The 17,840-nt window shown below is 39.2% G+C and overlaps 1 protein-coding gene across 1 annotated transcript in view; it reads right to left on the bottom strand.

The window, feature by feature from the left end:
* Nucleotides 1–609, bottom strand: part of CASP1 (caspase 1) — a 29,785-nt gene extending 29,176 nt beyond the window's left edge. Inside the window, exon 1 of the mRNA XM_081153208.1 lies at nucleotides 546–609. Within this exon, the coding sequence (XP_081009334.1) occupies nucleotides 546–552 (7 nt within the window). The 5' untranslated portion in view covers nucleotides 553–609. The remainder of the gene's footprint in view (nucleotides 1–545) is intronic.
* Between the last annotated feature and the right edge of the window lie 17,231 nt (nucleotides 610–17,840).

Raw genomic sequence — 17,840 nt, 5'->3', positions numbered from 1 at the left:
GTTCTGTCATCCTGAGGTACCCCCATCTCTGATTCTTTCCTCGGTATCACCCATGTGTGCTCACTGAATGGTCTGAAGTCTGAGATTTACTATCCCTAAGTTAGTGCCTGAAAACCAGGGGCCACCCTGACAGCGACTCATGTTTATTAAACTCTGCATAATGAGAGAATGCAGCAGCGATAGCCCATTTCCCTCGGGGGCAACAGTTGCTGGCATCCACCTCATGCCCATGGATCGTGCACCCTCTGTCAGATAATTCAGTTTCGATTGCAAAATGACAGTAAAATACCAGTAAAGCCCAGTTCCTTTCCAGCCCTTGCCTGGCCTGAAAGCTGTGCAGGTCTTTGGGCCCCGTCTCCACTTCCCCTTGCGCTCCTCCCTCTGCTTTCCCTCTCCCTCAGTTCTGCTCACCTAAACATTCCCAGAACCTAACTATGGCCTCCCCCAAAGCCTGCCACTTCCGATACCCCCCACCCCCCACCCCCCCAAGACGTTTCTAATTAGAAAGTAAAAAAAAAAAAACAGAACAAAACAAAAAACCTCACCGGCCATGGCTTTTCTCCCTCAGCCTTGGTGTGCTATCTGAAACTGAAAGCCTGTTCCACCTTCCTTTTCTGCAGGGTGTGTCGCATATTAGGAAACACCAACTGCTCATTCATATGCATGCCTTTATTTCTCCTTCAAACTAATAATCGGATTGCTTAACCTTAGTGCATCAGGGTGTCCATCCTTGGGAAATGCCCTCCCCTTGGACCAGGCTGGGGCAGGAAGGAAGAGGAGCCTAGAGAATAAGAAAGGAATAGGTGTGCACACAATTAAACTCACACCGTAACGAAACTCCCACTAATTAGGAAGTGCCATCTGGAAGAGCAATGCGTCCTTTGGTGTCTTTGTCCACCCACGGTGTTGTAACAAAATAGCAGCTTAGAAACAAGACTGGGCAGCTTAGAAACAAGAGGAATCTATTCCTCACAGTTCTGCGGTCTGGAAGCTCAGGCTGGGTGCCAGCAAGGCTGGATGGTGCTGAAGGCCCTTTTCTGGGTTGCAGGCTGCTGACTTCTCGCCATGCCTCACACGGCAGAAAGGGTGAGATATCTCTCTGGAGTCTCTGTTATAAGGGCATGAATCCCATTCGTGAGGCTTCTGCCCTCATGATCAGTTCAACTGCCAAAGGCCTCAACTCCTACTATGTCAATTTGGGAATTAGGTTTTCAACATACGAATATTGGAGGGACACATACATTCAATCTATAGCATTTGGAGAAGTTGAGCCATTATGATCCATGCCATGCCTCCATCCTGTAGTTCTGGACTGTGTCCTAGGAACTATGCTTTTCTGAGAAGCAGTTCTGCTGTTAGGAATGGAAATATTTTCCACCAGAATCAAATATATAAATATATTTTTTTAATTTATCTTTATTATTGAAAGTATTATAAATGTCCTCCTTTTCCCCCCATTGATCCTCTCTGCCCTGTACCCCTCCCCCCATGGGTTATGCATATATGCATATAAATTCTTAGGTTAATCTCTCCCTACCCACTCCCCCTCCCCGCCTTCCCTCCTAGAATCCTCAGTCTGTTCCATGCTTCTATGTCTCTGGATCTATTTTGTTCATCAGTTTATTTTGTTCATTAGAGTCCACATATGAGTGAGGTCATGTGATACTTGTCTTTCTCTGACGGGCTTATTTTGCTTAGCCCCCACCATGCTGTCCCAAACAGTAAGGGATCCTTCGTTTATACAGCTGCATAATATTCCATGGTGGAAATGTCTGAGAATCAAATATTTTCTTATCTAACACTTTGTCTTTTCAGATGATTCTGTTTTGTGGGATAATGTAGAGACTAAGAGCTCAGGTCCTGAACTCAGAAAGTCTGACTTAGCACCTTAACTTTTCTTTCTTGGGCAAGGTATTGAACTTTCCCATGCTTTGGTTCCTCTATTTGTGAAATAATCTAATTAATGGTATATACGTACATACTTTTGAGTGAATGAAAATGAGGCAACTGCATAGAACATTGCCAAGCACATTGTAAGCATACAATGTAATTATTTGTTATTACTATTATTTTTAATTTAAATATTTCTAAATTAAATAATTAGCCATGGATAGTTATTTGCAGATTATCTAGCTAATTTTTTCTTTTGTGAGAATCCTCGTGAGTTTCATTCATTCATTCACTTAGCAAATATATATGAATGACCTACTTCATGTTAGACATTGTTTTAGGTTCCAAAGATTCAGTCAAAACAGACAATGGTCCTTTGTCCTCACAGCCTCACATTCAAGGACAGAGGACAAACCTGAAACTCAATGTGTAAATGGGATAATGTTAGAGGGCAGTGAGTGCTAAGGGGAAAAAATGAATTGGGAAAGTGGTTTATGAAATATTGGAGGATGTTAAAAATTGAAGACAGAGGAGCCCAGGAAGGCCTAAAGAAGTCACTGCTTTTCATAAGCACATGTTCAATTGCTTGTCCCAAATAAACTCAACATAACCAATGTATTTTACAGATATGGTTGATCAAAGATGGACTAATAACAAAATGTCTATTAGTCTTTCAAAGTTATCAATATATTTACTAAAAATACTCGTGGGATTATTACTTTGGTTTCTTGAGAATAACAACCCAGATTTACTAAAACATTCAGTGCGTGTGTGTGTGTATCCAAACATGCAGGAAATATCTAAATTAAATGTTAATAGCTGTAATGCAATTGTTTTCAAACTCTATACTATTAAAAACAAACTTACATTTCACACAGTTTCTAGCTGTGCTCTAGGCTAAGTGTTAAATTTATTTTTTAATTAGAATAAAATTCACTGTGTAGATTTTAATCTAAGGCTTTTCTCGGGGTGTTTTTATTTTTACTTTGCTACTTACCCAATCCGGTTTTCAGCACAGTCTGTGATCCTTGGCACAGGGACACTTGTTGTAGGGAGGGAAGCAGAAATTGCATGTATATTGCTTCCCTTATACATTCGTATTTATTCATTTATTTCTGAAATGCCTTAAGGATTTTACGTGAGGGTTTCTCTACAAGCCAGGGCCACACACCACTGAGTGGAAACATGCTGAAGTGACATCTGAGTCACAGAGAGGATGGCCAGGCTGTCTGGGGATTTTTAACCATAAGCATTGATCCTGGGAAGCTAAGTATATAGCAAGGGCTCACTGTGTCCTTAAAAATGAAGGTACTAACAACTGGAAACATGCCAAATATCTTTTATAGGTGCACCCATGAGTAAACAAATTGTGTTAAATATGTATATTGGGATACTACTCAGCAATAAAAAAGGAGCGAATTACTGATACAGGTAATAACCTAATGAAAACATTGTGCTTATATTATGAGTGAAAGAGGCCATGTACAATAGAATGCATACCTTATGATTCCAACTATATAAAGTTCTAGAATAGAAAAAATAATGTATTTTGGTAGAAATCAGGTCACTCTTTCCCTTAGGGTGAGGTGGAGAGCAAATGAATACAAAGGGGATGAGGGGACTTTTCTGCATCTTGATGGTGTTATTCTACATCATACATTTATCAAATATACTCCTTAAAAGGAGTATTTATGTTATGTAAATTATACCATAATAAGTTAAATTGCAAAAACTAAAATCAATGGTTGTAATGATAGACTGGATTGGAAAGGAATTTCTGTCTTTGTTTTTATGAATATACTCAAGCCTCAACAAATCAGTTGAAACTCTGGTAAGAGAGAGTTTTTTTTGTGTGTGTGTGTTTTATATATATCTTTATTGATTTCAGAGAGAGGGCAGCAGAGGGAGAGAGAGATAGAAACATCAATGATGAGAGAGTCATTGGGGATGGAGCCCGCAACCCGGGCATGTGCCCTGACCGGGAATCCAACCCGGATCGCCTGGATCCTAGGTCGACGCTCAACCCCTGAGCCATGCCCGGCCGGGCGAGAAAGAGTTTTCTGTAGTGACTAAAATTGAGCTACCTACAGTTAGATGGAGATTTGTAGACAGAATGGAAATAAATTTTAGAAATGATAAATTTATCAATTCAGATATGTACCTAGAAATAGTATTACATAGACAGACTATTACATAGATAAAATCATCATAAAATAAATTAATGGAGGAGTTAAATTACAAGCAGCCTTTTAAAGGCAGCATACTGACTTAAAAATCCTCATGTCAGAATTGCCTGTGATAGCCCGTAAAAGGCAGAAGACCCCTGTGCTGGTGTTCTGGTTTTGCCATTTTCAACCCTTAGAAAGCCACTTACACTCTCAGTTTTTTAATCTCTTATTCTTCTTTATTAGTTTGTGGCTGTTAGGACATTGTGATTAATAAATATTAGTAAGAGTACTAACCATTGCATGTTATTTTATTTTTCCTTTGTCTAAAACCCTCTCTTTTGTACAGTTTGTCAACATGGACTTTGAGATCCAATAGCCTGGGGATCAACTTCCAGTCATTACCTGTATACCTTGAATATTTTATATAAGGTCTCTGTGCTTCCGTTTTCTTTTCTGTATGTGTACGTGTGCTTGCAGACTGGGTGGGGACTCATAACTGTCCTTACTTTCTAGGATGGAATGGTATAGGTAAGGACCACGTCATAGTGCCTTCTGTCTATAGTACTCATGAGCCATATTTCAGAAACCAAGAATGTAAAAATATACTTCCTTGTGAAGTGCTTCTAAATTTTTCACATGCTTTATTGCATAACCTGTCATGACAATTATGTAAGTTAAAAGGGTTAAATAAATGTTGATTCCATTTTATGAATAAGAAGACCAGGTAAAAAGGTTGGTTCAGAAGCTTGGCAAACACAGATTGCAGAACTTGGGTGAGAAGTGTGCTCTCCTCCTCATTTAATACAGTCATGTGCCACACAACGATGCTTTGGTTAACAACAGATCACATATAGGATGATGGTCCTAGATGATTAAGATGGAGCTGAATTTCCTATAAGAAATGGAAGGATATGTGGTTCAGGAGGAATTTTTTTTCTTTTTAAATTATAGTTTATGTACAATATTATATTAGTTTCAGGTGTACATCCCAAGTAGAAAGATTCTATTCTTTTTTTATGGCTGAATTGTATTCCATCGTATATCTGCACCACTTCTTCTTTATCCATTTATCTATTGCTGGACACTTAGGTTGCTTCTGTACTTTGGTTATTGTAAATAATACTGCAATAACATATGGATGTATATGTCTTTTTGACTTAGTGTTTTGAGTTTCTTCAGGTAAATCCCCAGAAGTGGAATTGCTGGGTCCTTCTCTGTCTCTTGCTATAGCCTTTGTTTTAAAGTCTATTTTGTCTGGTATAAGTATTACTTCCTCAGCTTTTCTTTTTAGTTCCCATTTTTATGAACTATCTTATTCCATTCCCAAACTTACAATCTGTGTGTGTCTTTCGATCTGAAGTGAGTCTCTTGTAGAAAGCATATGTAATGGTCTTGTTTTGTTATCTGTACACTCATTGTATGTGTTTTGATTGGAGCATTTAATACATTTGCATTTAAAGTGATTGTTGATAAATACATATTTATCGTCATTTTATTATTTATATTTTTTATTTGAATTTTTTCTTCTTTAAGAAGACCCTTTAATATTTCATGTAGTACTGGTTTGGTGGTGATGAGCTCCTTTAGCTTTTTCCTTGTCTGTTAAGCTCTTTATCTGTCCTTCAATTTTAAATGATAGCCTTGCTGGGTAGAATAATCTTGGTTGTAGGTCCTTGCTTTTCATCACTTTGAATATTTCTTGCCAATCCCTTCTGGTCTGCATAGTTTCTGTTGAGAGATCAGTTGACAGTCTTATGGGAGCTTCCTTGTAGGTAATTGTTTTTCTCTTGCTGCTTCTAAGATTCTCTCTTTGTCTTTAACCTTTGGCATTTTAATTATGATGTGTCTTATATGGGTCTCTTTGGGTTCATCTCCTTTCTGTGCTTCCTAGACTTGTATGTCTATTTCCTTCACCAGGGTAAGAAATTTTTCTGTAATTATTTTTTCAAATAGGTTTTCCATTTCTTGCTTTTTCTCATCTCCTTCCAACAATCCCATGATGTGAAAATTGGTACACTTGAAGTTGTCCCAGAAGCTCTTTTCACTATCCTCACTTTTTTTCTGTTCTGACTGGGTGTTTCCTGCTTTCCTATATTCCAAATTATTGATTTGATCCTCTACTTCATCTACTCTACTGTTGATTCCTTGTAATGTATTCTTTATTTCAGTTATTGTATTCTTTATTTCTGACTGTTTCTTTTTTATGGTTTCTATATTTTTTTTATGCTGTTGAAATTCTTCTTACTAAGTTCCTTGAGCATCCTTATAACCATTGTTTTTGTTTTGTTTTGTGTTTTTTGTTAATCCTCCCCTAAAGATATTTTTTTCATTGATTTTTAGAGAGAGTAAGAGGGAGGGAAGGAAGAAGGGGGAAAGAGAGAGATAGAGAGAGAGAGAAACATCAATATGAGAGAGACACACTGTGAGATAAGTTGCCTCCCACATGCACCCCCACCAGGGTCAAGGATTGAACCTGCAACCTAGGTATGTGGTCTTGACTTGGAACCGAATCAGCTATCATTTCAGTGTGTGGGCTGATTCTCTAACCACTTCGCCACACCAGCCAGGCTTATAACCACTATTTTGAACTCTGTATCTGATAGTTTGCCTGCTTCCATTTTATTTAGTATTTTCTGAAGATTTCTTATGTTTTCTCATTTTGGACCTGTTTCTTTCTCTCCTCATTTTGGCTGCTTTCCTGTGTTGGTTTCTACATATTAGGTAGAGCTTCTGAGTATCCCAGTCTTTGTAGAGTGGCATTATGTAGGAGGTGTTCTGTAGGGCCAAGTGGCGGAGACTTCCTGAACACTTTGGCTGAAAGCTCCAGTTACACTTCATATGGGCTCTGTGCTCTGTTCAGTTGTCGTTGAGCCTTGATCATTTTTGGTAAATAACTGGGAGGGATTGACCTCCACGCTGATTGGCTGCAAGGATTGGTTGCAAGTACTGGCTGTGACTATAGACGAAGAGATGTTGTGCAGGGACCAACCCCATGGAGTAGATTTCATTTCAGTGGGGCTTTGGTGTCCCCCTGAGTCTGCCACTTGAGTGTATTGCTCATGGAGGTGGCTGGGTTGTAATCTAACATGTTCTGAAGCTGTCCACCAGGTGTCATGCCCTGGGCCACCAAAATATAAAGTGATTTGCAGATGGCTGCTACTTATTCAGGGTTTAGAAGTACCCAGGAAAGGCTAAGCTGTGAACCAAGGCTGGCTGCCACTACTGTCAGGCCTGGGGCCACTTAGCAAGTGGTATGGGGCATGCAGAGGCCAGTTGCTTCTGGCTTGAGAGATTTTAGGAAAGTCCAAAGCATGATCCAAAACAGGCCCTTGGTATGGAAAAGCCAGTGAAAAAAGCCTGGGTGTGTTCTAAAGTTGGGTGGGGCAAATTCTCAAGAAATTACCAAGGCTGGTAATTTCGGTGTTAGCGAGGCTGATGCAGACTCATAAGGAGACTGATTGCCAGCTCTGTGATGAAAGGATTCAGAAAAGTCACAGTGGTCTCTGCCACCACTTCTGTCTGGGAGGATGCTGCCCTTCCAGTCCTCATATTGAAGCTATACAATGTAGTTCCTCCCAGTATGTCCATAGTGCCTTTCAATCTCTTACTCTACTGTTGAAGCTCAGAGTGAGTGAGTTCAAGTCAGTCAGTGTGTAGGCCCTGTAAGAGGAACTGCTTAGGGCTCCAGCAGCCCTTCATGTCATTCAGCCAAAATCCTTCCTGGTTTTCTCAGCCATAAGTTATGGGAACTTTTCTTCCCAGCACTGGAATCCTGAGCTTGGGATTCTGATGTGAAGCTCGGACTCCTGGATCCTCAGGGAGGACCTTGGCAGCTGAAATATCCTTCCCAATTTTTAACAAGCACACATGGATTTGGGACCAGCCCATTCCATGTTTCTGCTTGTCCTGCCAGTTTCAGGATGGCTTATTCTATATTCCTTAGTTATAAGACTTCTGTTCAGCTAGGTTTCATGTGGTTCTGAATGATAGTTGTAAATTTAGTTGTAATTTTGATGGGGTTGTGGGAGGTTCTGAATACTGCATTTTCCCAAGCTGCCACTTTGACAAGAAGCCCAGGAGGAATTTTTTTCCTCACAGGAGTCATATCTGTGGGGCTTGGCAGTTGATTTCCTCTCACTCACAACACCTGAATTTTGGGTGCACAGATTGTATCCCAATTAGTCAGCCACTGATCTGTTTCAGTACAGAAGACCCTGACTCCCCGTTGCAAAATATTCAGAGGGCACTACAGCCCTCCTAGATGGAGCGTGATGGTCTTCAGAGTACATTGTGTAAATTCTTTGTTGAGGACCTCAGGTCCTGTACAAGAACAAAGATCCACAGGAGCTACCTGAACAAGCAGTAAGTGCCACTGCCACTTTAGTAAAAGCTTTCTGTGACATGTGGAACCAGCCTGTCTCTGAACTTTGAAAGTACTTTCAGGTCATAATGATGTAAAACATAAATAAGTTTTCTTTTCCCATGAATTCAATGCCAGAGATAGCCCTTTGTGTCAGATAGGGTTAATGGAACCGAAAACAAATATTTAAAGTCAAAATATTGACTCACTGTTCTACGCCTTCTCCATGCGAAACATTACTCTTTTTTTTTTCATGAATACCACAAAGTTTCTTAATCTGACCACTGCTTTAGTATGCAATAGTCAAAACCCACATTGCATAACAATCTCTTATGTTCCTTTATCTCTTTGTCTTCGGTTCTTATTCTTAGTGATCTTCAATCACTATTTAAATCCCTCTTGACAGTCACTATTACAGTGATCTATGCCTTTTCTAGCTTGTTTCTCCTCAATATTTTCAATCAATCCAGTCCACAGTTTTGTTCGTGGAACAGCACTGACAGTTTCAAAGTTCTATTCCCAGCACTGACAATTTTGAAGTTGTATTTCTGACACTGTTGGAAAGAAGCAGGGGGAGGGCTTGTGAGGCAATGTTTATAAAGTCGACAGTAGTGCATAGTAATGTCCTAGGCCTTGACATCCAGTCACCACTCACTCAATGACTCATCAGAGAAGCTTTCAGTCCAATACATTTTATTCATGGCAAGTGCCTTATACAAGTTTACCATTTTTTAGATCTTTTACATCATTACTGTACTTTTTTTATGTTTAGATACACAAATACTTAACATTATCTTATGATTTCCTACAGTATTTAGTACTGTAGGAAACATGCTGTACATGTTTATAGCCCAGTATCAAGAGTTTATATCATGTAGCCTATGTGTATAGTAGGCTGTACCATCTAGGTTTGTGTGAGTACATTCTATGATGTTCACACAATGACAAAATGATTTAACAACACTTTTCTCAGAATTATTCCTATTGTTAAGTGATGCATGACTATACTGCTCCATGTGCTACTCCACAACCTGGCATCGCTCTAAGAAATATGTAGTATAAAAACAGAATAAGACTATGCACTTATTTTTATAGAACTGAAGATAACTAAGGGAAATAAAATATAAACGTTGAAAATAATTGCAGTGAAAATAAGTAAGGGCATAGATAAAATTGCTGTGAGGTATCAGAAAATAGTTAATTAAATATAACCTTGAACAACCAGGGAAAGCTGCACAGGCTGGCACAACATACTCTATAGGAGGGATAGTGTTTGGATTGGTAATGGAGAACAGAGAAAGTAACTTATTGAGATATTTCTGTGTCCTAGGTACTAAGATAGGCCTTTTCACCCACTCAACAATACTGAAAAATTATTAGCCCAATTTTAAAGATCGGAAATTGAAGCTTAGAATAGATAAGTCTCTTTCTCAATAGCAGAGTCATAAATACAGTATAATTGGATTTCTATACTCTAAAGTAAGTGGTTTTGTTTGTTATTTTTGAGACGAAAACAGTCCAATAAGTAGCATAATACAGTATAAACAAAATGCCAAGGCCAGAACCAATGACTAGAATAATATAAATATAATTCTGAGGCCAGAATTATAATATAAATGCTTATGTCAAAGGTTGTTTGCTTGGGAAAGTGAGTTTTGAGAGACAGATTGGGTCAGATTATGATGATTTACAACCATCAGCCTCATTGAGAAATTTAACTGGTAAGATAGGCAGCAGGGAGCCAATGTAGCTTCTTGAGTAGAATAGTCATGTGAACATGCCTCTAAAGTGGCTATTTTTGTGTTGAAGGTTTAATGAGAACTAGGCTCTGGAATAAGTATCTAAACTACATTGGTAAACTACATTGGTTCTGCAAGTGAAAACTTTTGAAAGTACTAATATTCAGGTCTACTACAGATTATCAGATCAGAATATCCAAGAGTGAGGCTCAGGGTTGTGAACACATAAATCTAATCCTAGGTGTTTTTGATGTATATCCTCTATTGAATATCACTAATGAATGTCCTAAACTATTCAGAGATAATAGGAGCTCTCTGAGACCCTCTATGCACCATACCATTGTGAATTTATTGAGATACGCACATTGAGGCATTGCTGGTTCTATAAGAACCAGAACCTGGGTCCTGAATGGTTAGAGTATTGAGACCAAGGGATGTGATGGGAGCTCCTGGGAGTTAGGGTTGGCTGGAGAGGAAGCTTCAGAGATTGTGAGCTGGAGAGGAGTAGCAAAGAACCTGTCTGGACTAGCAGGCAGCCAGGATGGGTATAGTCTCTATGCATCAGCTTTCTATACCAACAGTATTAAAAAAATACTGGCCTATGGAAACTTTGCAAGGTGGAAAGACTGATCTTAGAATCACATTGGTGCCATATCTTTGAAGAGGGATGGATGAGACCTTGAATCTGGAGTGGTACCTGCCAGGAGAAGCAGAAGGAATTCTTCTCTAATTTCAGCCCAAAGGTCTCCTATTCAAGATAGGAACTACATGGATGAAGTTTATAAACATACTAAAATACAAGCTACTACAAGAATATGTCAGAAGAAACAAGAAACTAAAAGTTGATGTTCCCAATGATAAGCAAATGTTGAACTAATCAAATACAGAGTATAGAATGACAGTGGATAAGGGGTTCAAATAAAGGAAGCAAAAAGCAATTATTTTATAGTAAGGAAATTAAATCAGAGAAATTTAATGATGGAAGTATAGCAGTTGCAATTAATAGTGGTTGGGTTAAAAGGAAGACACATAAAGTTTCTGATAGCATAAGTAATCTGAAAGTTATTTTTAAACAATTTATCTAGAATGCAATAAACAGAGATGAGGAAGTAGAAGAAATTTGAAAGAGGGGTTTAGAGATAAGAAGAATGGAATGAGAAGTTTTAATATATATCTGTTTAAAATTCCAGAAAGTCATAATTGAGAAAACGGAAGAGAGAACAATATTGAAGAAAAATGCCCAGAACTGAGAAAAATATGAGCCCACTGAATTAAGAAACACAATGCATCCCAAAGAAGATAAATCCAAAGAACAACAGCTTTATAATAGCCCTGGGGGGTGAGTCATTGTTATGAGCTGAATTGTGTTCCACAGTATTGAAATAGAGTGAACCCTTTACTCATTATGATTGATATCCTTATAAAAAGAATAGAGACTCAGGAACAGAGAGAGACAGAGGGAATAACATATAAACACATAGACACACAGGGGGAAGGCAGCAATCTTATAATGAAAGCAGAGATTAGAGTTACGCAATCGGTAAACCAAGGAATGTCTCTCTCTGCCAGGAACAACCAGAAGCTGACAGAGACAGCATGGCCCTGCTCACACCTTGTTTCAGACTTCCAGAGTCCAGAACTGTAAAACAATGTATTTCTGCCGCAGTCCAGCTGCAGCAGGAGTCAGGGGTGCTGAAGGTGGGCAAGGCGTCGGTGCTGGGAGACAGCAGACTACACAACTTAGAGGTGGTGTGACACTGTTCCACTTTATTGAGAATCAACATAATCTTTTATACTTTCTTTTTTGGCTACGATTATATTTTTTCGGTTAGCAAGCAAGAAATATTATTCACAGGTTAAACAATACAAGTTTCGATTTCATCAGAATGGAACAATTTTGACTTTTATTTTTTAGAATAGAGGAGAAAGGAAAAATCAGTGACCTATAGAGTGATAGATGCGGCTTTGTTTGCAGCAGTAATATATTAGCTTGTGAGACAGATATTTTATATAATATTTGCCTGTGGTTACTACTTCTTATGGATATATTTTAACTATGGACCTATTCATAAGCTATTATATTCTTCTTGCCATTTTCTTCTAAGAAAAGAGTGTCTTTTGCCATAGCTATTGATTAACTACTTAAGAATGCTTTTCTTTTGTTCCTTTGGGAGCGAGCACCGGTGTGGCCGCTGCCTTGTGAAGCGTTTCATGAAGGGCAGGTTCTCATACTGAACATGCCTTCCGTTTACATTAACTATTTTGATACTGTTCTCATTGGAAGCACCTGCGTAAGGCTGAGGAGGGTCTGGTAGCCTTTCCATACTGTTAGCCCCTTTTAGGGGGATGCCGTAATCTGCTATTTATTCTATATGCTACCCAGGGTCATCCTTGTACAGTAGGCAAGGGGCGATGGCCTTTTTCCTGTCCTCGACTAATCTTGCAACCATAGGCGGGTGCGTGAGCTCAGCTTTCTCTAGTTCTTCCATAAATTCCTTATTGGGGGCGCCAGGGGGAGTTTTCCTAGCTACATCTAATAACAATTTGTTAAAGCATCTGGCACATGTCATAGTGACTGGACTTGGGAAAATCAAGATTTCTTCAGAAGTGAGAACATTGTTAACCATTCCCAGGTTAGTTATTGATTTATGGCCCCAAATGCCCCTCCAAGGAGGAGAAGAGATATTCCCACTAAGCCAATTACTCCCACCCACCTGCCACGTCCTCTCCCCAGAAGACACCTTCCTTGAAGCTTCCTCTCCACGTCCGGATCTTGTCAGACAACATGGTTGGAAGAGGACACGGCATATTTCTGTTTTAAGCCTCCCAGTTTGTGATATTTTGCACAGCAGCCCTAGAACAAGAATGCATACATTATTGCTTTCATTTTTCAGATTAGTCGCAGGGAGGTGAACGACTTCATCAAAGTGACTAAGGAGCAATCCCAGCCTCGTTGATTTATAATGTAATAGTAAGACAGAGACCAGAATAGAAGTCAAAAATGGGTGACCTACAGCCATGAGTGAAGGTGTGTTTTCTTGGACCCTCACAGATATAATTTCTTTTGGTATTGTTTAGCAGAAGTTAAAAATTGTAAGATTTCAAATAAAATTTTCGATTAGAGTCCTCTCTTGCCTGAATTCCCATATGACAATAATTACCTGAGGCTGAGTCCACAGATCTACATTTGTGCATTTGTATGCTCTCCCACTTTTCCTGTCCCCACATAACCTGATTAACTTATTTGTGTTTTTTTGCCAAACCTATAGGGTGTTTACATTTATGACCTCTGCTGGGGAGGTTAAAGGCCAGACTTTGGACTGGGCCTTTTAATACTATCAACACTTTACAGTGGTGTAATTATTGACATGATAGGTATCCAACTCAAGGGTCAATTTCCCTACCTGTAAAGTATCTGCCTTGGAGAAGTTATTGAATTAAGTTTAATGCTTGAAAATCAATATTGCTTGTTGAACAATGGACATCCAGTAACGTTAATTACTACCTTAATATAATTTTTCAAATATCTGTAATACTAGTAGAATATGAGAAATCTTTTTTTTCTTATGAGAAAAATGTTTGTAAGAAAATTTAGTTCTCTTGAGGACTCTGTGTGGGTGGTACTATTTTTTCCACTTTATGAATGAGGAAACTGGGCCTGAGAAAGGTTAAGTAACTTTCCAAATGATCATATTGTTATGACAGACCTGTCCTGACCTCAAACCTGTGTTCTTAATCCCTGAGCATATTGGCAGACTACCCTCAAAATATGATTTCTTCAACAAAGGGTGTCTCTTCAAAGAAACTATCTGATTACCTATGGAAATGGAGCCCTGGCCCCAGTGTCTGGTATCTCACAGGAATGTATCCCTTAGGTGGAGAAAAGCATTGAAAACATTCCCCTACTGTATTTGGTATCAATGCACATATATTTTTTTCTAACTTATTACTGACAAATTGAAAGGAAAAGAATCATGCTAAGTTTTACTTTAGCTTTATAAAAAGCTCATTAGAATTGTCCAACCCTGAAAAATACAGTGAATATTTTGGTTTTGATTCCTGGCACCCATTCCCTTGCCACAGCCTATGCTGGAAATTTTAGGAATTAGCACAAGATAACAAATTAGAAACCCTCCCAAAGCTTCTCGGAGGTAATACTTCATTATTTATTACTACATTCACAAGGAAAATACAGCCTAGGCAAAATAAATGGCCATTTCCCTGCTCTGAAGGTGCAGAGCCATGACGTGCCATGATGCTATGGAGACTCCCCAAATCATTCCTCAGGCAACAAGCCACATCTCCTCCCACCCTGCACATTTAGGTTAGAAAGGCTGTGTTTACTCTCGGGAATTTTTGAACATTTTGAAAGAAAGCTTGGTTTCTGGCAATAGAATATCTGTCCATGGGGTTTCTCTAGTGTTCTTCCAGCAAGGAATGTTTGTTATTACATTGACTTGTTGTTATAGATCTGGAGCTGAAAAATTAGCAAGAAGACGAGGGCATTATAAAGAGTCAATGCTACTGAAGATTCTGTCTGAGGGTTTCATTTGTTTCCCATCACAGCAGAACCCAAAGTGACCTGTATGCATGTCTATAGTACTGTAAGGGAACCTAATAAAAATAAATAAATAAAAAAGGAGGGACATTCTCAATTAGATTACAGTCATCCATGGCTTCCTTTGTTATTGATGGATTCTTAGTGGTTGGGGTAGGGCCCAGGGGGAATAAGCAACAAGCATTGTAAGAGGGAGAGATTTATTAAAAATAGGTGACCATTGGAGACATTAATTATCTAGCACAGAAGCAGACTCTCCTCCCACAATAACTAACAGCTTCTCCCTCAGAATGGGCTTGGAGAAGTGCTGGTATTCTAGTAGTGGTAGTACTAGAGATCCCATCTTCACTCTGTGGAGAGAGCAAAAGGTTATAATTATGGACTGGCTCAGATACCAGTACTGGAACTCAGTTCTTAGGAAGGCTGGTAGTAGAGAGTGTAGCCCTCAAGGAACTACTCACAGACCGGTACATGCAAGTAGACAATACTATACAACTTAATTAGAATTCTTAATTTCTAGAACCTTAATTTTTAGTGACAACTGAAAGTAAGTAATTGGCATTCTTTAGATTGGCAAATTTATAAATACATTTCATAACTTTCAGAAACAGTTTTTTTCCACTGGCAAATACACTTATATTTTTAAGAAGCATAACAGAGATAACATAAATCATCCCTTTAGTGCACTTAGAAATGAGCTGTTTAATTATCTAGTGTCCTTGACCACTTTTAGGAGGCTGGAGAAGAGGCAGGGGATGGATATCAGGCCTTGACTTTTGAACTTAAAAGTGCCACATTTTTTCTTTACATTGAGGTGAGGCAGTGGTTCCTGTTGATTCCACAGCCTGCACAGGGTTTTAGGGTGGTATTAATTTCCCCATTGTTCCCAGGACTGCAGCAGCTCCCGGGCTTCCAAGATAGAGTGTTTAAAAGATTTGTTTCCTCCCATTTTTCTTTCTGACTTTTACTATCTTGGAGGGTAATAAGATATTTCCCCCTCTTTGAATCATTAATTTAGATCTTTCTGAGAATTCTTATTATGTACAACATGAAGCTTGCATATAAGAAGTTTTATCCTATTTACTAGGCAACTGGCAAACAATTCTAACTATGCTACAATAAAAGATCATCTTTTTCTTAGTCATTGGCTCATAATCGTATGTGGACTGATTGGCCAGAATGCAACTGAGGGGGCTACCACTGGGTACTGATACCAAGGTGCCCCCCCATGCTTAAGAGTCAAAGATTACACACAAAATAACAATTCAACAAATAGAAAGGAGCAAGCAACTATATAGCAGTATGATTCCTATGCAAATTTCTTTGAGCAATATCCCTAATTAAAAATACAACTATTAAGACACAACACAAAATGTAAGCAACAAGAAAAGCAAATACACAAAAATCCATATACCAAAGCCAAAAGAGCACTCCACCAAATCCCACACCAGGGATCTGGGATTTTTCTTGTTACTGAGCCATGCCTACCACCAAGCTATGCCTATTGAGCCCTATATAATCCCAAATGGTTCAAGGAACCCAAGTGATAAGTCAGGGCCTCCTGATTATGCACACCAAAGACTTTACCCAGTTTGGGTTCATCAGCCCACCAACAACCTGTTTCCTTTCCCCAGCTGGGCATAGCAGATGACCATCCTTGAAAGAGAGAAGGATAGTTCCCAAGTAAAATCATTCAGCAGCTGCTAGGGACTCCTAAGTTTTCTCATGGGATATGTCAGCCACAGGCAGCCTGGAAAACCCCCTACAAAATCCAGGGACTTATAGGAGGGGACCCAACTTATTCCTGGTTGACTCACCAAAACTATAACCAAAACCAAGTTTTGGCTGCCTGCCACAATGAAAGCCAGACTCATGAGACAGATGCTGGTGGAAAAGGAAAGAGGCTTATTCAAGTGCCAGTCAACCGAGAAGATGAGGGACTCTTGTCACAAAGCCCATCTCTCTACCTCAGTGTAGGCAGAGATTGTTATAAAAGAGAGAGGGAAAGTTGAACAAATAAGTCAAGGGGAGATGAAAAGTTCTCTATATGCAGGCTAGCACAGTCTATTTTGATAAGGATCCCGAAACTGATCAAGTGATGGTCTGGTGTTCATCATCTTGGTCTCCGTTCCTGGTTCTACGTTAGCCTGGTTCTATGGTTGAAGCCAGCAATTCTCTTAGAGCTGGGATGACTGAAGGTCAGAGTCTGTATCTTTAGAAGTTAGTTTCTAGGATTCTTAAACACACTGTTTATCTATAAATTGCATATTAGTCAGAGTCAGCATTTATAGAAACAATGTCAAAAAAATGGTGGGTGGGTTACAATTTCCTACTATTAGAAGGAGACCACCCACAGACTGGCACGTGCAAATAGACAATACTACAAAAAACAGGAAGCAAAGGAATTGACTAGAAAACAGAATCCATGTGTAATTTGATATAAATATAATTATTTAATGCATACTTAATTCTATATTTAATTTTCTCCTTGAAAATTTCCCCATTACTATATATTTTTGTAGGCAGCAGTAAGAATAGCATCAGATGGTACACTGGTGGGATCAGACTGGACCTTGGTTCAGCGACCTTGGTACTTGAGTTCTGGCTAGGAAAGAATTCAGGGTCAAGACTCAAACTATAAGAGGAAGTTTATTTAAAAAGTTGCAGAGATAGAAGTAAGCTGTAGAAGAAATGGGCTCAGAAAACAAGTTACAGAGGCAAAAAGAAGGGGAATTGGAGTTTAGGAGAGAGGAAGATAAAGGTAAAGCCCATAGGGGAAAGAGAAGGTGTGGCCAATGCTTCCAGGAAACAGAGCACTCTGGGTATATATCTGGAGATTATAGGGAGGGTCCCAATAAGATATTCATCAGCTTTTCAGGTGTGCTTTTTCAAGGTTATGGTCTCCATTGATTGGTCAGTGCCAGGGTGAGGTGTCATGAGTCAATGTAGCTGGTTCTGAGATCAGCCAAGGAGTCACTTGCCTGGTTTTGCTGCTTTTGTGGGCTTAGAGCTAAAACCCAACTGAGGCCTAGATGTACCTGATGCCTGTCAGAACCTCATTGTCTTGAGGGCTTAATGCTTAAAGGCTGTTATTGGACTCCCTTGTTATTCCCTCTCCAAGGGTT

Source organism: Miniopterus schreibersii, assembly GCF_964146895.1.
Source record: "Miniopterus schreibersii genome assembly, chromosome: 12".
NCBI lineage: Eukaryota > Metazoa > Chordata > Mammalia > Chiroptera > Miniopteridae > Miniopterus > Miniopterus schreibersii.
Note: the sequence above shows the minus strand (reverse complement) of the source record. Positions and strands in the feature narration are given on the sequence as shown.